Consider the following 23,069-nt stretch of genomic DNA (forward strand, 5'->3'; position numbering starts at 1 on the left):
AAAAAAAAAAAAAAAAATGAATAGCACCAAGCTCCAACAATGATAGAATAAAGATGAGAAAAATGAGATCACTAGCTAAGAGAGAAAGAGAGAGAAATTGCTTTGTAAGCTTCAAAAATTCTGAGTCCAAGACAAATTGATCAAAATAAGTTTTTGAATTAATCAAATATATGAGAGAGCGAGATAAATTGCATTGAATTCAGTAACATTTTCCATTAATAAAAATCTAATTTATTTTCTCCACGTTCATTAACCGTTGAAATAAAACTTTTCCAACATAAGCATTTTTTCAACCCTATTTTTTTACATTACTGAGTGAAAATAAAGTAAAATTTTAGGACAAAAAAACACCTTATTTCAACACTTATTCCTTACTTTTACTCCACAGTTGAGTACAATTGTAAAAATTGAAGGCTTCTATCAGTGTTTTTTAGTGATTGTAGATAAGAAAAAAAATGTTGAAAAAACTCAAGTTATTTGTAGTCCTCGAATCCTATCAATATTTATTGTATCTCATCGATGGTCCTTTTATGGTGTCACAACATAACATTTCAAAATAATGAAGCCCTCTTTGTTGAGTTATATATAGACCAGAAACCTATTGAAACAAAATCAAATTAGTATATTTGACACTTATCGATTTCAATCAATTGATTGAGGTTAAGATGCAATAACGAGGTATAACCCTAGATGAAATTCTAAACACATACGTACAATCACAAATGCAGCATGAATGGTTAAATGGAACAGGAATAGGGGTGGCAAAATTTGACATGACCCGCGAATCCGACAAGACCCGCGAACCAGACACGACACGACATGAAATTAGCAAGTTATGAGTTGAGGTTTAACGGGTTCATGTCATATTCGTGTTAACATGGCTGATTTGTTTAATAAATGGATTGGGTTAACACATAGAACTCATTTGACCTGTTTAATTAAATGATATTTTACCAATATACCCTTCAAACTCTAGGTATATAAACATATTAGTTGTTGTGATTTATTTTTTTTTTTGACATATTGTGATTGATTATTTGTGATATTGGATATGCTTTAATTTTGAATGATTATTTGTGATACAATTACTCGTTATTTCTGAATTTTATATTAAAAATATTTATTTGTTTGTTTTTTCATAATTTTTTTTTTTCATTTTGATAAAATTTGATAAACAGGTCGACACGACTGATTTGTTTAATAAATGGGTCGTGTTAAGGTTGAGAAATCTTGACCCGTTTAATAAATATGTCGGGTTAGTATTGACCTGTGTAGTCGAATATTCATGACTTGACACAACACGAATCTGACACGCAAACACGAATTGCCACCCCTAAACAGGAATATATACCATACGAATAAGTAGCAATTATTTTTGAAAATAAATTAAGGTAGTCCATTATATGAATGCAGAAAAAAAAAAAAAGGTTTGGCTTACCTCTAAAACATTTTTTTAACTAGACATGTTATTTTGTTTTAAATATACTATGACAAGTGGTAGTGAGTTTTAATTATCACATTTTATTTAGTTAGTGAATGATGTAACAGTCTCTTATTAAAATAAAAAGATATTCATTTTTAAAAAGTACTGGAGATAAGCCAAACCCAAAAATAATTATGAGGGAGATGGGCGGATGGAATTCACAAAGTCCATGAGGTACCTAATTAATTAAGTGACTAACTACTTTGACTCATTAATTCCAAGAGAATATTATCCTTTTTAAGGATTAGAATTAAGCATATATGTAAGGTTATTAATTATCTGTCCTAGGTTTCTATTAGTTTCTAGAGCCATTTTGGGAATGACAACAAGAACTCGTATCAACGTAAGAATAGTCATTTTAACATTTTGTCTGCATGTATCCACTGCTAATGATTGTAATGAAGCAGTTAATTTTTTTTTAAACAAAAAAAGAAAAAGAAAACTAGTGTTAGTTAATTAAGACCAAAATCCTTGTTTATTACATTTTAATTTGGGTACCTATATAAGAGATTTGCGATTCAATTCCTGCCTACACCAAAAATTAATTGGAGTCTTAGTTTAATAATAAAGAGTTATCATCAAGAGCGGATACCATAAGTTGAAATTCTCTAAAAAAAAAAAAATTGGGTACCTATATACAGAAAAATAATGTGTTATTCATTAACCAAAAGACATTAATACTAGTTGATACAAGAATAGGACACAAATTAAAAAAAGACTATAAAACAAATTAGGTGCAAAAATTCAAAAAGTATATAGTTATAACATATACCATATCTGAGAGAATTTATGTGCTTCATATATAACAGAATTTAATTTTCAATATTGTTAACCATCTTGTTCACCACTTGCTTTTAATTTTCAAGAACATCTTAAAGTTTTTGGAGGGTTAATGTTACCTTTTCATTATAGTATTACACAAATAAAAATGCCTGCATTAAAACGTTATTGCCATTTTTTAAAAGTTATTTAGTATAACTGTATAAGTATGATGTTTGTTAATAATCTACCTCAAAACTGGGTTCTCCTTCTGTCCTTCTAACCTCAATCAATTATATGCAATCATTAAGTTACTTCTTAATAATAATAATAATAATAATAATAATAATAATAATAATAATAATAATAATAATAATTATTATTATTATTATTATAAGAGGGCTGAACGTTGTTATTTAGTATAAGTATAATGTTCGTAATAATCTACATCAAACCGAGTTGTCCTTCTAAGCTCAATCAATTATATGAAATCATTAAGTTACTTAATAATAATAATAATAATAATAATAATAATCATTATAAAAGGGTTGAACATTGTTATTTAGTATAAGTATAATGTTTGTAAATAATCTACCTCAAAACTGAGTTGTCCTTCCAAAGTCTAAACTCAACCAATTATATGAATTATTAAGTTACTTAATAATAATTATAAGAGGGCTGAACATTGTTTGACTATGTATATATTTATCTTGCCTTACCTTCTAAAAGGTGAAGTTGATATTACCTTTGACAATAGCTACCATATATGAATATGCGCCTGTTTGGGGACAAAATTGGCAAATGCCATTTTCGGGCAAAATAAGCAGCATTTTGCTCAATTTTCTAAACTAATTAGGGAAATGTCTTTCTTTTGAAACTCGATTTTTTAAAATCGAGTTAAACTCTATAATGTCGTTTTAAAAAGTCTATAGTGACATTCGAAGAACGTATAATGACGTTTTGGAACTCGAGCTCCATGAACTTGAGTTATAGGTTTTTTTTTTTTTAAAAAAAAAAAAAACTATAACTCGAGTTCATGAGGCTCAAGTTCCAAAACGCCACTATAGGTCCTTAAAACGTCACTATAGGGCTTCAAATTTTTTTTTTTTTAAACTCGATTTTGAGAAAATCAAGTTTCAAAAGAGGAGCATTTCCCTAATTAATTTGAAAAATGAGGCAAAATGTTGCTTATTTTGCCAAAAAGGGCATGTGCCAATTTTATCTGCCTGTTTCGTTACTATGTTTTGCACAAAAAATTATGCTTGTAATTCTAAAATGTGATTTAATGTGTTTGGTAAGTTTACAAATTATATTTTTTGGTCCTGTAACATAACTTTTCTACTTTTTTGCATTGGACCTGTAGGGAAAAAGCCCAAATTTGTATATTGGGCCTTGGGCCTTATTTGGGAACGTGAGTGTATCCGAGGAGGGGTAAGTGATTAAGAGAAATCTCAAGTTTAAAGTCTCATGAAGAAGGAACAGATGGAGAACAATTTGAGGAGTAATTCCTCCTCGAACATGACAACTACAGTTCAAATCTATAGTCCAGCAACCTAGGCGACCTATCAGGAGGTTTACACGATAAATATGAGCTTCATACATGTATTGGAGCAATTAGAATTCAGAAATATCTAAAGAAAAAGCTGCTACCATCGTATTAAATGTACTGCAGCAACTTTTCTGGCTGTATTTATGTGGAGAAAACCCCTATACAGTGTAATATCAAATATCACAACTCATAGAAAGTCAAATAAAGTGTTTGATGGGACAGACACTCAAGTGAAAGTTTAGATGATTAACAAGTGTAGGATCAAGATGGCTTGAGAGGAACTATATAATGTGAGAGATCTTCCACGAGAGGGGGATCGAAGAAAAAGGAGAAAAAGAAACACTGTAGCAATCAAAGTTGTAATTATAAACAGTGATATTGATTTATACTCTGAATGATCTCCTTGGACAGTGAATCTATTCAATCCAGAGAGTCTTGTTCTTGCTTAATCATCTTCTAAATTCACACTAGTCGTTATTAACTTCATTAGGGCCTAACTCTTAATCCATTCTCTACAAATTTATTGTATTGGGTTCATTAGGCTATCACCCAATTCTTCTTTGGCTTGGACCCTAAATTGTGACCCTACAAGACCAAATGAATAGCAAAATAAAAAGATTTTTTTTTGGCATAATTTCACAATTTTGAATCAAATTCATCCTATATATATATATATATTTTTTTTTTTTTTTGCATAAATTCATCCTATATATATATACACACATCTTTGCCTCAGTCAATACTGGTCAACTTGTTTTGCCAAATGTCATCATTTTATTTCAAAAACTAGGACCTAAAATTTAATACCTTCCATCTTAAAGGAAAAATTGGGCAAAAAATTTAAAACTAGTCTTGAAGAATTTAGACTACTTTATTTGGTTAAAAGGGTTTAAAATACATGGAAGGTGAAACAATATTCCCATATATCATGGTCAAACAATTAAATAGTAAGTTTATCAATCAGATAATGATCTTCTCCTATCATGCACTAAACAGATATGAAATTATAAATCATGAGCAAACAATTTTTGCCTTGTTTAGAAATTAGAATATTGGAATGAATTGCATTTTATTTATTTATTTATTTTTGCCTTTGTTTAAAGGGCTAAAACCCATGTTGTACGAAATGTACGCAAAAAACAGTGAACAGTTTTGCATGTAGCTTTTTCTGTATACTATATGAGCAGGGCTGGTTTTTCAACTGTCAACAGTCTCAAATCTTTGACTCTCCTCTCTAACACACACGAGTGGTGAAAAGAAAAATGCTGTTTCCCTTTTTGCCTAAAAGTCTTAATCTCAGTGGTGACGTGTCACAAACCCAATTGGCTGTCTGAGTGTGGCCCACAAAGGCATTTCCTTTTTTAACTACCCTCGAATTTTTCTTAATTTTTGGGCCCCAATAAAATGTTGCACAGTGATCCATACTGATTCTCCATTTAAACCAAGTTTTGAGAGCTCCATTTCTACAATCTACACCTCTTTGTGTCTCTCTCTCTCTCTCTCTGGTTAAGCTTTCTTGGTCTAATATATCATTTTCTAGTTGTTCTTGTTCTTAGTTTTGTTGTGATCGAGCTTGAGCTTCATTCTTAGTCTAAACTCTAAACAAACCTGTTTGGTGTCCAAAGTTTCTCAATTCCCAGTCTTGAATTGGCCACCTTCACCTTGTTGTGAGAGCACCATTTCTACAATCTACACCTCTTTGAGTCTCTCTCTGGTTAAGCTTTCTTAGTCTAATCATTTTCTAGTTGTTCTTGTTCTTAGTTTTGTTGTGAGCTTGAGCTTCATTGTTGGTCTAAACAAACCTGTTTGGTGTTCAAGTTTCTCAATTCTCAGTCTTGAACTGACACCTTCACCTTGTTGTTTCTTTTGAAAATGGATGGAATGGGTAGTAATGAACTGATTAGTTCTGTCCCTAACTTTGCTCGCGGTCTAGATATTCTTTTGGTGGATCATGAAACTGCTTCTCTGATGTACCTTGCATCACTGCTTGAACAATATACATTCAAGGGTATAAGTAAAAATATATAATTCATCATATATTTTCTTCAATCAAAGTTATTTATTTATTTTTTGTATATTCATTAGCAAAAATAAATAAATAAATCAAAGTCATGACTTTATTTTTCATGTTCTTTTGTCTGTTATCCTCCTGATTTTGGTTTTTCAATCGGTTTTAAATTTTATGCTTCATTTCTGAATTCTTATTTAGAGGCCAGAACTTTATCTTCATTTTCTGCTACAAAATACAAGAGTGATAAGTTAACCACACCTATCATATACATAAAAATCATGGAGGGTGGCCTTGTATGAAATGTTTGAGTGTGTATTTGTATAAATATAAATATTCATATGTTGGTGCAGGCGCGCACACACAAACATAGAGACATGTATATGACAATTAATAAATTTTTATTCTATACATTAAATTAATAAAACAAATCTTAGCCCAACTCTTTTCCCCACATTTTTTTATTTATCTAAAGATTAAGGCTATCTACAACAAAAAATCTAAAAAAAAAAGTGAAAATTTTGATTAATTTAGAAAGAATTCTTCAATTCAGGTAAAAATGCTTAGGCATAGATGGATTCATTGATGACCTGGTTATTTAAAAAACTTAGGGCTCGTTTTGTAATGTTGTTCTAGTAATGTTATTTAAGTTTTTTAAAAATACGCGTGGGTAAAAAAGTATTATAGAAATACGTATTGTGTTGTTTAAATAATAAAAATTGTTGTTTAAATACTCCTACTAAACACCCTTAGTTCTCTCACATTGTTAACCTTTATACCCCAAGCCTTGTCAAAATTAGGTAAAGGTTTAATTTTTGTTTATGTTTTAGCCTAGTAGTTTAAAATTTCTCTGTAAAAATATTGTCCTAGTTTATTACTGAATGTTACAGTTAATTTGATGTTTTAACCCTATAGCTTTATAATTTGTTGTAATTCTTCTCCAAATTTGATTTCTTTTTTCCTATTCTAGTTTTTCTATAGGAAGATGGCCATAATCTACATTGAACATCAAATATCTTTGATTTAATTGCTATTCCAATTTTACATAATTCTTCATATCATTTTTTTTATCTGCACAATTCTTTGTATCATTGATCTTAGTACTTTTACATAAAAATTAGCCTACTGGTTTATTATGATTTAGTTGGAGAAAAGTAATTTGAGTCTTTGTCAAGCATATAGAGAGGTCATGCAAATACCTTACCTAAGAGAGAAAATGAAAAATAAAAGCTTCAACATACATTTATCCTCATTTCATTTTGTTATTTATTCAATTATACATAATTTGTTTATGTAAACGTTAAATCTTAAAATTTTTCTTAGTCTTACATAGACAGAATGAGGATAATTTATATTTTGTGCTTGGAATGTATTTTATTCTTACAATTTACTAGAAAATTTATTGTAATGAATATTCATTGTCACTTTGTTAATCTAAATGTCAACAATATACTTTATTGTACTTTCAGTTACCACCACTGAATTAGCAGCCGTTGCATTGTCTATGATTCATGAAGACGAGCATCGATTTAGACTTGTCATAGCAAACATGAAAATGCCAGATATGGATCGTCTTTCTTTTCTGGGCGTACTACTTAAGAAGAAATTCCTATCATTTGTAAGTTTTTCATCTTATTAAACTTCCTTCTTTGGTTTTTAATGTTTTAAGAAAAATGTATTTTTTATGTATCAGTACTTATATGATTTGAATATCATGCAGTGATGTCTTCTGAAAAAAGATTAAGTGTAGCAGAGAGAGCCCTATCTGAAGGCGCATGGTATTTCCTTGAGAAGCCAGTTCTTTTGGAAGATCTAAAATACATATGGCAACATGCATATCGCAAGAGAAAAGATTTGAGGAAAGAATTCCAAAAAGAAACAGTGAAGGAGAGGTGAACCATAAAGTTCTCAATATTATTATTATTATTATTATTATTATTATTATTATTATTATTATTATTATTAAGAAGTAACTTAATGATTGCATATAATTGATTGAGGTTAGAAGGACAGAAGGAGAACCCAGTTTTGAGGTAGATTATTAACAAACATCATACTTATACAGTTATACTAAATAACTTTTAAAAAATGGCAATAACGTTTTAATGCAGGCATTTTTATTTGTGTAATACTATAATGAAAAGGTAACATTAACCCTCCAAAAACTTTAAGATGTTCTTGAAAATTAAAAGCAAGTGGTGAACAAGATGGTTAACAATATTGAAAATTAAATTCTGTTATATATGAAGCACATAAATTCTCTCAGATATGGTATATGTTATAACTATATACTTTTTGAATTTTTGCACCTAATTTGTTTTATAGTCTTTTTTTAATTTGTGTCCTATTCTTGTATCAACTAGTATTAATGTCTTTTGGTTAATGAATAACACATTATTTTTCTGTATATAGGTACCCAATTTTTTTTTTTTTAGAGAATTTCAACTTATGGTATCCGCTCTTGATGATAACTCTTTATTATTAAACTAAGACTCCAATTAATTTTTGGTGTAGGCAGGAATTGAATCGCAAATCTCTTATATAGGTACCCAAATTAAAATGTAATAAACAAGGATTTTGGTCTTAATTAACTAACACTAGTTTTCTTTTTCTTTTTTTGTTTAAAAAAAAATTAACTGCTTCATTACAATCATTAGCAGTGGATACATGCAGACAAAATGTTAAAATGACTATTCTTACGTTGATACGAGTTCTTGTTGTCATTCCCAAAATGGCTCTAGAAACTAATAGAAACCTAGGACAGATAATTAATAACCTTACATATATGCTTAATTCTAATCCTTAAAAAGGATAATATTCTCTTGGAATTAATGAGTCAAAGTAGTTAGTCACTTAATTAATTAGGTACCTCATGGACTTTGTGAATTCCATCCGCCCATCTCCCTCATAATTATTTTTGGGTTTGGCTTATCTCCAGTACTTTTTAAAAATGAATATCTTTTTATTTTAATAAGAGACTGTTACATCATTCACTAACTAAATAAAATGTGATAATTAAAACTCACTACCACTTGTCATAGTATATTTAAAACAAAATAACATGTCTAGTTAAAAAAATGTTTTAGAGGTAAGCCAAACCTTTTTTTTTTTTTCTGCATTCATATAATGGACTACCTTAATTTATTTTCAAAAATAATTGCTACTTATTCGTATGGTATATATTCCTGTTTAGGGGTGGCAATTCGTGTTTGCGTGTCAGATTCGTGTTGTGTCAAGTCATGAATATTCGACTACACAGGTCAATACTAACCCGACATATTTATTAAACGGGTCAAGATTTCTCAACCTTAACACGACCCATTTATTAAACAAATCAGTCGTGTCGACCTGTTTATCAAATTTTATCAAAATGAAAAAAAAAAATTATGAAAAAACAAACAAATAAATATTTTTAATATAAAATTCAGAAATAACGAGTAATTGTATCACAAATAATCATTCAAAATTAAAGCATATCCAATATCACAAATAATCAATCACAATATGTCAAAAAAAAAAATAAATCACAACAACTAATATGTTTATATACCTAGAGTTTGAAGGGTATATTGGTAAAATATCATTTAATTAAACAGGTCAAATGAGTTCTATGTGTTAACCCAATCCATTTATTAAACAAATCAGCCATGTTAACACGAATATGACATGAACCCGTTAAACCTCAACTCATAACTTGCTAATTTCATGTCGTGTCGTGTCTGGTTCGCGGGTCTTGTCGGATTCGCGGGTCATGTCAAATTTTGCCACCCCTATTCCTGTTCCATTTAACCATTCATGCTGCATTTGTGATTGTACGTATGTGTTTAGAATTTCATCTAGGGTTATACCTCGTTATTGCATCTTAACCTCAATCAATTGATTGAAATCGATAAGTGTCAAATATACTAATTTGATTTTGTTTCAATAGGTTTCTGGTCTATATATAACTCAACAAAGAGGGCTTCATTATTTTGAAATGTTATGTTGTGACACCATAAAAGGACCATCGATGAGATACAATAAATATTGATAGGATTCGAGGACTACAAATAACTTGAGTTTTTTCAACATTTTTTTTCTTATCTACAATCACTAAAAAACACTGATAGAAGCCTTCAATTTTTACAATTGTACTCAACTGTGGAGTAAAAGTAAGGAATAAGTGTTGAAATAAGGTGTTTTTTTGTCCTAAAATTTTACTTTATTTTCACTCAGTAATGTAAAAAAATAGGGTTGAAAAAATGCTTATGTTGGAAAAGTTTTATTTCAACGGTTAATGAACGTGGAGAAAATAAATTAGATTTTTATTAATGGAAAATGTTACTGAATTCAATGCAATTTATCTCGCTCTCTCATATATTTGATTAATTCAAAAACTTATTTTGATCAATTTGTCTTGGACTCAGAATTTTTGAAGCTTACAAAGCAATTTCTCTCTCTTTCTCTCTTAGCTAGTGATCTCATTTTTCTCATCTTTATTCTATCATTGTTGGAGCTTGGTGCTATTCATTTTTTTTTTTTTTTTTTAATTTTAGAATCTCTGTATTTGATCAAGAACCAAATGGCCAGTTTGGATCGAGAACCTAATATCCATGGCTAAATCTTATTGTATATGTTTAATGGGTGATATGTGATCTATTAAACTTAGAAAATTCAAAATTGATTGGAAGATTATTTTGCATGATTTGGTATCACTAGGTTGTGCTTCTGTTTTGGTATATGGTAATTGTTTGGCTGGTTTTTTCTTGTAATTTATTAGTTGGCTTGGGTTTATCAGATCTTTTTTCCTTATAGGTTAATTTCATGCAAATCTTTTACAACATGACATATGGTTTTATTCGTTAAATGTACTTGGAAGGGAACTTAGTTGCTTTATTGTGTGTTATATAGCTGGAATTATTGGGAACTTTCAAATTGGTTATCATCGCGATGATAATGCCACTTACCAGCATTAGCTAGTTACCCTTTTTATTGAGTGACAATTACCTGGAATCTGAGGATGAATTATTGTTGTTCCTAGAGTAATTGGATGGTTCTCTTTGAGTTTCAACATAGGAAATGCCTTTTATGGCTATGAATTCGAAAGTTTTCCCCTAGAACTTTGGGTTATAAAAGTTGTCTATTAATTTGTCATGCAGTAATGATGTCCTTCGTGGCAACTCATATCTATGGTTCTAACCTTACGTTCCCTCTTTCCCATTATCTACCTATAAAAAAGTTGTCTTATGAATTTGAAAGATATTGACATTGATTTACTTGCTTTCTTTTTCCCTGAATTCGGTTATCTTAGGGATTTTATCTTTGGGTTCATGTTTGAGAGTCAACCTACCACAATCCTCATTTATCTAGGACTGGTTTGTGAAATTAAAAATATAAAAAATTGCTTCCTAGGACACTTAGCCTGTCTGGTTTGTCTTTTGTATTTATTTGCTCATTTCTCATGTGCCCACGAACAAAGGGAATTTGATAGGTGCTGCTCCTGGGTAAGGTTGAAGGCATGGAAGTAGGGTTTACTTTAGGCTTGGGCAACCAAAAAGGGACTCTGAAGCTTTCCCTTATGGACTGGTTGTTATGTTAAAGATATTTTGATTAAATTGGATGGCGGAGTATAGTGTCTTGGCTCTATCAAGGGTATGTAATTTTTGCATATAACTCAATTTGTTTATTAGGCATTGGTGTATCATATTTTCCCTAGTTGTTCTGAATTCTGTTTACATATCAGGGAAAAAATTGTAATTTTTGCTCATAGTTTACTAGAAGTTGGCAGTTTTTCTTTCGAATGATCTAGTGCTAATGTTTAAATTCCTTTTTTGTGTGCATATATTCTAGCACTTCCTCTCATTAAAGTGATAAGTGTGTGTGCACTCACACATACCCTTCAAATTTCAAATAGTATTTATGGTTCAGCTTTTGGCCTTTTTGATGATGGACCAGAAAGCTAAATATGAAAGACAAAATATCGATCAACTACAACTGCTTAAGAACATCCACAGCAAGTGCTGCAAAAAAAATGTCATTTTGCTACATCAAAGATCTACTTTATTATTTTACCACATCATTTTACAACATCTCATTTATCAAATGTTTCATCATTTAATTCTATACATTAAAATAATATTTACTACACATTAAAATAATATTTACTACACATTAAAAATAATATAAACAACACAATAAAATAATATATCTAACACAATAAATAACAACCACAACACTGTTGCCGCCACCACCACCACCATCGTGGTAGCCACAATCCATTGCAAAACAAAAAACTGAAAACAAAACCACCACCACAACCATCGTCATCAACAATCCACCATAAAACCCATTAAAAACAGAGCAACACCCACTAGCATAGCAACTCAAACCCAGAAAACACAACCAAAACCCAGGCAACCCAAACCCATGAAACTACTAGCACCGCCAACCCAAAGCCATGAATCCACTTGCACCGGCAACCCACGATCAAGATCTCACCTCACCTTAACGTCAATGCCCATGATCGTGACGAACACTCCGATCTCACCTCAACATCGATTCGGATCTCACCTCAACGTCGATGCCCACGTCGATTCCAATCAGCGATGACGATGACGATGCCCGGAGAGATTGGCAATGACGATGCAAAATGCAACCGGTGAGAGATCGGCGATGATGGATCGACGATGACGAATCAAGATCAACAATTTATAAGAGAGAAGGAATCGATGAGAGGGAACCGGTGAGAAAGAACAGAGGTGAGAGAGAAGAGAAAAGAATAAACTAAAGAGAGAGGAGAGAGAAAACAAAATTTAAAAAAAAAACAATAAAAATTATACCATTCTTCGTCCGTACCGTTGCAAATTTGCAACAGTACTATTCACATGTGACAAAATTTTTGAGATTTGACACATCTGATAAAAGGAGTTTTTGGTGTTTGGTGTGGGATATGTGCCAAATATTTAGCATTTGGCACATATCCCACATCTGCTATGGGTGCTCTAAGTACAAAATCTTTTTTTTTTCTTTCCCTTTCTGACTTTCGAGGCCATGATCTGGGTAATATTCATCGCCTAATCTTGATTTAATAGATTTCTGAACCCTACCCTATAAATCTTTAGGAGTGATTCAAATGCATGCATTGTAGATTTGATATCTCTCCTTTTTTTGAATAAAATTATTATTTATTGGCAAGTGTCTTCCATCGTAGTAATAGATTGGGTTCGAGTCCAGGAGGCAACCTCTCTAAAAAATTGGAGGTAAGACTGTATATGGTTATAATCTTAGACTACTGTATCTATTCTCATAGCATTGATCAATATTTTCAATTTTCTTTTCAAACTTTCCTTTGTTTCTTGTTGTGCCTTTCTTATTATTTTTGTAATCATTGTTCTTCATTCATGATTTATTTACTTATTTTATTATTATTATTATTATTTTGCTGAATCATAATGGTTAATTCTTCTAAACTACCATACCTCCCAGCCTTCCCTGGTGTTACTTCCTGCTATACATTAGAACTATGTAATCTTATTTGGTCTCTCCATTGAATCCCTTCTTTTGCAAACTTTACTATACAATGAGGTTTGTCCCTAAAGTCAGTACTCTTTAATTTGGAAGGCTGATGGTTTAACTTGATAGTTGTCAAAACTGTCAATCAGGTTTGAAGTTGAAAATATTGGTTCCTCATGCAAACATCTAGAAGGAAGATTAGCTTCTTTTTTTTTTTTTTTTTTTTTTTCACAAGCAATGCTCCAATCCCTTTAATACTGCAAAAAACTGTAGTTTGAAAACAATTTAGAAGGAAGATTAGCTTCTTTTTTTTTTTTTTTTTTTTTTTCACAAGCAATGCTCCAATCCCTTTAATACTGCAAAAAACTGTAGTTTGAAAACAATTGCCTTCTTATGGCTTTAATGATAATGGAGAACATATTTCTCTCTCTCTCTCATTTTATTTTTCCTGTGGTTTTAAATCTTTTCATTTTTTTAGATAGTGTCTTGGGGTCACCTCCAAGTGATTCTTTTCAGTAATTACTTGATGTGTGTAGAATAGGAGGACTAGTACATGGTCTACACATGTGACTAGTGACATGGCCGAAATTCCCTAAGCAGGAAAATGAAATAACAAGATAAAGCAATTTAAGAAGTTACATTGTACACTTCAAATTATTCCTCGCATTGTGGAAAGAAAAGCCACACATGTACATTTCATAACCATCAAAGTCTCAAATATAAATAGATTTGCATTATGAAGAAAATGACAAACTTACTCATATTGTTACTCTTGTAAATTTTTTTTTTTTTTTTTTGGTAAAGAGGATAATGCATTAACAACTAGAAGACCTCTGAAACAGAGGCAATAAACCGATCATACATTGTTCCAACAGAATCTAAATTAAGCAAAAATACAACATCAAATGAGGGATCCATAAAAATAGTAAAATCCTGATCCATAATAGCTCCCCTTCGCACTAGTGCATCGGCACACTTATTTGCCTCCCTATAGCAATGTTGGATTCGCACCAAAGGGATTTGTTTAAGCCCTTCTCTGCAGTCAGCAACCAGAACATCAATGCCATTTGCTTTCTCCAAGTCTTTCTTCAAAAGATCAACTACCAACTTTGCATCAAGCTCAAAAACCACTGCTGGGATTTTAAGGGAGATACATAAGCGAATTCCATCTCTTAATGCCTATAGTTCAGCTGCAACACTAGTGGCACTACCTATAGCTCTTGCGTAACCTTTCACCCATTCGCCATCTTCATTTCGAATCAATCCACCTCCTCCAGCCAAGCCAGGGTTACCCATGGACGAACCATCAGAATTTAACTTAAACCAATTGAGGGGTGGAGGCAGCCACCTTACCTGAATCTTTTTCTTTGTTTGGTTGTACTTCTCGGTGATGCCCAGGTAGGCCATCTCGGTTGCCTTGGCTAATGTCTCAGCCTTTAAGTCTTTGCAAATGTTTGGTTTCCCAAAAACAACACTGTTCCGATGCAACCAGAGACTCCATACAGCTATGGGGAACACAATGGCCCAATCAATCTCAGAAACACCACATTGCTGCTTAGATTTACAGTTTAGCCTCAACCAATCCAGAAATTGTGTGCCATAGAAACTAGCAACAAAACATGGGGGAGAGAAAGAATTCTAGAAAATCCGTACCTTTGGGCAGTCCCTAAGAGCATGGCTAATCGTCTCAGGGGCTGAATTACACAGGGGGCACAATGGAGAGATATTCATACCTCTTTCAGTGAGAAGGCAGTGCACAGGAATGCTTTTATGGCAACATTGCCAAAGGAAGCACTTGATTTTAGGAAGACTTGGAACTTTCCACACCCACACTCCATTGAAGGAATAATTTATTGGATAATTTTCATTAGCATTGGCTAACCGATATGCATCCTTAAGTTGGAATTCACCGCTGGGGGATAAGCTCCATGATAGTCTATCCTCTCTAGACTTAGAATAGGGAATAGGAGTGGCTTTCATTTCCAAAAGAATATCTTTAGGAAAAGAAAAGGAGAACTTATCCCAGTTCCAGCCATGGAAACTAGCTATATCCTTCAATCTTACTTCTTCCTCACCTCTGTTCAGAGGACCACAGATGCGACTTCTAAGGGTACCCGCGCTCAGCCATTTGTCACACCATAGCAAGAGGTTACTGTCTTTCCCAGCAACCCATTTAGCACCCTTGCTGACAATGATTTCTCCCTTTTTGATACTAGACCAGGTGGAAGAGCAGGAAGTGGGTGTGAGAAGATTGGTGGGTCTCCTTCTCAGCCCCTGGTATTTATGGGTTAGAACACGAACCCATAATGATGATTTTTCAGTTCTGAACCTCCAATTCAGCTTAGCCAACAATGCAGCATTCTTTGGTTTAGCCGCTTGGATACCTAGGCCTCCTGCCTCCTTCTCTCTCGTGACTTTCTTCCATCTTATAAGGTGAAGCTTTTTCTTCCTATCCGATGAGCCCCACATAAAGTTTCTATTCAATCTGTCCACACCTTCAAGTATTTTAGAGGGAAGGGGCACACATTGCATCATGTAGTTAGGAATGGTAGAGGTCACTGTCTGGGTCAAAACAATTCTGCCCACAAAAGATAGCAAGTTTGCCTTCCAACCAGCTAGTTTGCTCTGAATGCGATCAATAAGAAATCTGAAGTCTTGAGGGGTACTCTTATGTTTAATGGGGAAACCCAAGTACTTTCCAAAGGAGGGGGTGGAACGGAATCCCAACACTTCACATAACTCTTTCCTCATGTTCTGATCTACATTTGGTGAAAAATAGACCCAAGATTTCTCCTCGCTAATTTTTTGCCCTGATAAGGTACAAAAAGAGTCAATAACCTCTCTTATTGCAACGCAATTTTTCCGATTAGCCTTAGCAAAAAAGCATAAGGTCATCCGCAAAAAATAAGTGCGATAAGGCGGGACCTCCCTGAGATGCTTTTACCGGGTTCCAAAGCTTCTCATGGCATTTATCCTCAATAAGAGTTCCCAAAACCTCCATGCAAAGGATGAAAATATAAGGCAAGAGAGGTTCTCCTTGACGAATTCCTCGAGAAGGGTTAAAAGTCTCCAAAGCACCCCCATTGAACAAGATAGAGATAGAAGAGGAGGAAATGCAACTCATGATTAGAGATATCAAGGCAGTAGGTACTCTGAAAAGCTTAAGTGTATCTATAATGAAACTCCACTCAAGTCGGTCGTAAGCCTTTTCCAGATCCAATTTAATTGCCATAAACCCCCCCCCCCCTCTTCCTTTCTTTTTGGCCATAGAATGAATCATCTCCTGAACAATAATTGCATTATCTAGACCTTTTCTTCCTGGCACAAAGGCTGATTGGAAGGGTGAGATAAGTCTAGACAGCAAAGGCCGGATGCGACCAACAATTATCTTTGTCACCACTTTATACACCGTGTTACACAAACTGATTGGGCGGTAGTTTTTCAGAGTTTCCGGACTCTTGCATTTCGGAATAAGCATAATGAGAGTTTTGTTTAGGTATTCCGGAACTTTCCCAGAGTTAAAAATAGCTTTCACCTCCTTTTTCACAGTTTCCCCAACAACCAACCAGAACCGTTGGAAAAAACCCGCGTGGAGGCCATCCAGCCCAGGGGCCTTAAAGGGCTTTAGCCCCCATAGAGCAACTGAGATCTCCTCATCAGTCCCTAGAATGCCAAGAGAAGTCGCTTCTTCCTCATTTAAATATGAGTGCCAAAATGGAGGATTCCAATCTGCTAAAGCAGCCGAGCAATGGTCTGAAGTGAAAAGGTCCATAAAACCGTTTCTAATGAAGTCAGCAATTTCCCTATCTCCATGCAGCCAATTCCCAACTCTATCCTTCATGCATAAAATACGATTTCTTCTTCTGCGAACCAATGCTGAAGTATGGTAAAAAGCAGTGTTTCGATCGCCTTCAATAAGCCAAAGGATTCAGGCCTTCATTGCCCAAAACTCTTCCTCTAACTTTATCACTTCTACATATTCAAACTGCAACTTCCTTTCTAACTCCACCAAGAAATTATTAGGCCGAATGGAAATATTTTCTTGGATTCCTTTCAACCTAGCCATTAATCTCCTCTTCCTGTGAAACAGATTCCCAAATTCAGCCTTGTTCCATGCGTTGGCCTTAACAGTGAAAAAAGATTGAGCTTGCATCAGAGAAGCTTGACTTGACCAAGCATCTCTTACTACTCCCGGGAAAGAAGGGTGGGAGAGCCACATGGGTTGAAACCTAAATGGCCTAGGAAAAAGGATATTCTGGTTATTATCCATACACAGCTTGACCGGGCAATGATCTGATTGAATCTTTTCAAGATGAAACACCGCTACTTCAGGGTAAAGAGAATTCCACTCGGCATTGACAAATACCCTGTCTATCCTTTCTTGGATTAGCCGAGACAAAGGCCTACGATTAGACCAAGTGTATCTAGGCCCTGAAAATCCAATATCAATCATCCTACAATTATCCAAACATTCTTGGAACCGCAGGGCTCTGCTCAAGTTAACTGGTCTCCCACCAAATTTATCATCCCCCATTAGAACCTCATTAAAATCACCCGCGATGACCCAAGGCATGGAATGAGATTCAGCAACAGAGTTGAGATTATCCCATAAGAGACATCTTTCAGCAAATCTGGGGCTGCCATAAACTGCTGATAAAAGCCAGTGGGGCTTGCTAGGGGATGAAACACTAACATGAATCTCTTGTTCAGTCGAAGATAGCTCAACCACCTCCACCTGATTAGAGTCCCACAATAACCACAGACCACCCGATAAACCAATCGAGTTAGCAATGATCGCCTCATCCATATGGATCCTATCAACAATCCTTTTAGCTCTGTCACCACAAACTTTGGTTTCCATTATGATCATGATAGCAGGGGAATGTACACGAATCATATCATTAACTCTTGTAAAATTTAGAATCTTGCACCTTACTCATATTGAGTTCTGGTATTGATCTCACTGAACAAATTGTGTTGCCACATTGGCAAAGTATTCAAAGCCACTAATTGATTATCTATAGAACCTTGCACCTTGGTGGTCCTGGTAGGCACCATTGCTCTAATATAAGATATTTGTATTACAGCTTGGTTCCGCTGAACTTTTTATGAAAGAAACAAAGTTTTTAATTCATGGGAATGGAAAAGACAAACCTCCTTTTGGATTTATGTTTGAAAAATTGCAAATGAAAGGGTTATATTTCAATCAGTCCCCAACAAAGGTATGGTACAATTTAAACACACACACATATATATGCTTTTTACTGCAGAAAGTACTGCAGTTGCATAATTTTGATAGAATACTTCATGCATTATTTTAAAATTCGTATATTTATCTTATGTTCGTCAGTTCTATGTGCACTTTGATATGTGGACAAGTTCATTTCTTGTTTCCTGTTTTGATCACATTTTTTGTGACTTTCAAAGCTTAGGAGACCTAGTCCAGTGATTGTCCTTTCTTAAGTATTGCCGTGAGTATATGTTTGTTGGCTGCCTCATTTGAATTGAGTTCTTGTTTCATTTAGAACCAATTTCAAACAATTGTTTCTCAAAACAAAATTGGTTCTACATGGTCTTTTTTTTCTTTTTTGGTGGTTGCTGAGTCTACATAATTTTTAGTTGAATTTCTTCACCGCTTTTGTTTATGTCTTGATGTAGATATCAGTTATAAATTTGATAGCAACACAATAGTCGATTCAAAATACTGAATATCATAAGTTTTTTATAATTTATTTTTCAGGTTCATTCAAATGACTATCGTATGGCTCTTAGCTCTTTATTATTTAAAGATGTTGATCTTTGTGACCCTTGAATCATCTGATAATTGGTCCCAAATTTCTATGCATGTTATGAAGTAACACAATATCTCTAGACATGGCAAAACAGGCGGGTCGGGTTGAGTCAAACAGGTTGCGGGTCAAACGGGTCACGGGTCAAAACGGGTCATTTTAAGTGGGTCAAAATCAGGTTTGGGTCAATCGGGTTGCGTGTCGGGTCGGGTTGACCCGTATTTTTCACATGATTTTTTTATTTATTTATTTATATATATAGAAAACAACATGTATCTGTCATTTGGAAAGTTATACAACAAATTACTTAATGTAAAATGCATTATTTTGAATTCACCACTTATATCAAGAATGAACTCAGTTAAACTTATTAACACTTATTCAACAATTTTAAAATTATACAAATCCTAACATTACTATCTAAAACAAAATAACACAAAGATAAGTAAAACAAATACACAAGTTTTATTTCTACACAATATCAACATTCCAAATATAAAACAAAATTACAAATGATTTATTGGATAACTCATTTGATAAAGAATAAAAATATATAGGAAATTTACAATCTTGAAAATTAATTTTATAATCTATTATCAGTTGTGGTTGACACTCTATTTCAATTTGAGATATACTTTAAAATTTGATTGCTTACTTATTTATACATGATCTCTTTTATGAATATCATATTATTGTTAAGCAACACACACTCTAAGAAATATCATAATTTATTTTGAAAAACCGTTTATTTTAGACATAAATTATTAAAAAATATGTCTAAGTATTCATAATTTATGCTAATTTGATACTTTAGCTTCACTATTTTCACACTTGTGAATATTTCTTACATGTCTATAATTTTAAATCTATATTTTTAACTCTATTGTAACTAGATTATCTTGGCATGTACTTTGCTATTTGATGTCTAAAAATATTTACTAATTACAGAATATTCAACCATTAATCTTTCAATTAATTTGCATATAGTTATGTAAATGTATCAATTGTTTCCTTAAAGTTTACAATAAACAATTAAACCAATATTGTCTTAGTTTTACTATTTTTTTACCCAAAAAAAAAAAAGTTTTAAAAAAATGGTTTGGTTCGGGTCGCTGGTCGGGTCGGGTTGACCCGCCAAAAACACGGGTCGGGTCACAGGTCAACCCGTTTTTGCTTCCGGTCAAAAAAATCGGGTTCAGTTCGGGTATTTTTCGAGTCGGGTCAGAAAATTCTAACCCATTTTGCCATGTCTAAATATCTCATGGCCACCTTGTTTTCCTTTTCTTGATCTTTTAACTCGATATAACTTAAATGACTGGCATCATCATTTGAATACCTGTGGAAATATTTGGCCGGACTCCTTAGAAACTCTCAAAGAGAAGCAACATCTAACTATCTACTGCTTGACTCTGGTGAAAGGCTAGAATACAGAAGATGTAAATGCTTATTCTAAGCTATTTAGGGGCCTGGTATGAGATTTTGAGTAACAATTTTCAATTTTTAAATAACATTACATGTATTTCTACATATTTTTTCATCCACATGTATTTTTAAAAAATACAAACAATATTACTAGAACAACGTTACCAAATGGGTTGTTAGTGTTGGAAAACTAATTTTTTTTAATTAAAAAAAAAATCAAAGGTGATATATATAGTGGAACGTGATAATCAATTTGGAACTGCTTAATTGTGTTTATGTTTATATTTTGAATCAGGTTATTTAAATTTGACTAATGTAAAAGAGCGCATCCAAATTTATTTATTATTTTTTTTAAAAGCAAATACTTATTTCAACGGTTACAAACCGTTGAAACTTATCTCAATACAACCTCTACCTACAATTGAGTGCTTGTAAATAAAAGTAATAAGCATACTTTAATCTATATTTATGTGTATATGTTTCAACGGATTTTAATAATATTTCTAAGTTTAGTAACTGTTTATAAAGGTGTAGCACTTTTTTCAACAGTTATATAGATTGCAAAAAAATATTCTCGGCATCGTTTTTAATGATGGTTCGCGACGGTCATTTCACCCGTCAAAAATATTTTGTTCAACAGTTTTAAGCACTTTTTTTAAATGTTTCAACATTCAAAATAGCCAAATTTCTTGAGGTGTATGTAAATAACGTTGATGCATTACTAGCCCCTATTCTAAATATTACAAGAGTAATAATATGAGTAAGTGTGTCATTTTCTTCCATACGCAAATTTATTTATATTTGAGACTTCGACAGTTATGAAATGTATGGCCTTTCTTTCCACATTGCTAGGAATAATTTGAAGTGTACGGTGCAACCTCCCTAGTTGCTTAATTTATCTTGTTATCTCACTTTCCTGGTTAAGGAATTTCGGCCATGTCACTAGTGACATGTTTAATATGCTACATCCATTCTCAAACCCTTTAGTGATACCATGGTTATTTGTACCAAAATTCTATATATATTAATACCTACAATTTGATTATGGGACTTTCGAAATTATGTTTTAGAAAATAGAAATAAATGGTATATGTAATTATGTCAACTAAGATAAAGTAAATGTAATATTGTTGTCAATTAATTAAAAAAACTTTTTAAGCTTGAATTTAAATGTTGTCTCATATCATAGCTGATGAAATCGATTAAAATACTGCCCAAACAAGTTCTGAAATCGAATAAAATACCCTTAGACTTCTGATCTACATAAGGTCTATTTATAAATGTCCAATTAAATATATCAAAATAATCTTAGGATAATAAAATAGACTCAACTTTCCTAAATCGATTGATAGAATCATATAACTGTTTAGCTTGGTTAATATTTTGTACAGGTCGTTTGAGCTTGGATGAAACTGTGGTCATTTACTGGTGTTTCATTCAAGTATACTTTGTATGATTTTTTTATGCAAGTGGATATTAATGGACATAACCTATCTTCACTTTATTTTTTTTTTAAATTAATAATACGATAATTATAATAATGAAGGAAGGGGGTTTGAAAACTGATTCCTAATAAGAAAAGGCAGCGATACTATTGAGCCAATTTTTGTTTAAACAAACAAGAAGAATAGAAAAAGCTAGTAATGAATTTTTTTTTTTTTTTTTTGAGAAACAATATTTATGTAATGTAAGAATGCATATCAAACTAGATAGACTCATAAATATTAAACAATAAAGCTAAGTTCACATCAATTTCATGACACCCCTTAATGCATCTAGGCCGACCAAAACCTACAGTTTTAAACATTTGAAAAAAAAAAAAAAAAAAACCCATGTGTAAGGTACGTGATATATAAAGTAGGGGGTGTTTTGATTTTTGCTTTGATCCAAGAAGGGCTCATTGTTAAATCATCATTACATTCTTACATAATACATGTTTTTTAGTAACAATTTTGTTATACAGTAACTCATGCCCATCTATGATGGGGTAGAATCGAAACAATTGGGATTTTTTTTTTTTTTTTAATTTTTATATTTGGAGATTGGATGCAAAGGAAGAATTTAGATAAGAGACACAATCATTGATCATGATCAATAATCACCTAAAGTTTTTTAAATTTCACAATATTTTATGTGAAACTCATTTTCATGATTTAGGATGAGTTTGGTTCAGCTTTTTGAAAGTGGGCTTTTTCCAAAAAGTGGAGTTTTCAAAAAGTGCATAATGAAAAAGTGATTTTTTTAAAAAGCTGAGTATTTGGTAAAAATTGTTAAAACTTAAAAAGTGTTTTTAAAAAAAAAACTGAATGTTTGGCTGGCATTTATAAAAGTGGTGATTTGAGTGGTAAATTACCAAAAATGACAATATAAATATAAAGGAGTTTGTTTCATACTTAAATCAACTACTTCATCATACTTAAATCAATTTTTCTCCTTCTAAAAAAATTATTTTTTTCTCACCAATATTAGCTAATAATAACCTACTACTTAAGATTTATTGTGAAAGTATTATGAAAATATTGTGATAAAAATTGATACTGATTTTAATTTAACGTACTATTAAAATTA

At 32.4% G+C, this 23,069-nt stretch overlaps 2 protein-coding genes across 2 annotated transcripts in view; both read left to right on the forward strand.

Annotated features, from left to right (window-relative positions):
- The window catches only part of LOC112038498 (amino-acid permease BAT1 homolog), a 10,239-nt gene extending 5,194 nt beyond the window's left edge, over nucleotides 1-5,045 (forward strand). The window contains 1 exon segment of the mRNA XM_065772417.1: nucleotides 4,979-5,045. Within this exon segment, the coding sequence (XP_065628489.1) occupies nucleotides 4,979-5,045 (67 nt within the window).
- The window catches only part of LOC112038509 (uncharacterized), a 34,531-nt gene that overhangs the window by 6,403 nt on the left and 5,059 nt on the right, over nucleotides 1-23,069 (forward strand). The window lies entirely within an intron of this gene.

This window comes from Quercus suber, unplaced genomic scaffold, assembly GCF_002906115.3.
Source record: "Quercus suber isolate HL8 unplaced genomic scaffold, Cork oak 2.0 scaffold_58, whole genome shotgun sequence".
NCBI classification, from domain to species: domain Eukaryota; kingdom Viridiplantae; phylum Streptophyta; class Magnoliopsida; order Fagales; family Fagaceae; genus Quercus; species Quercus suber.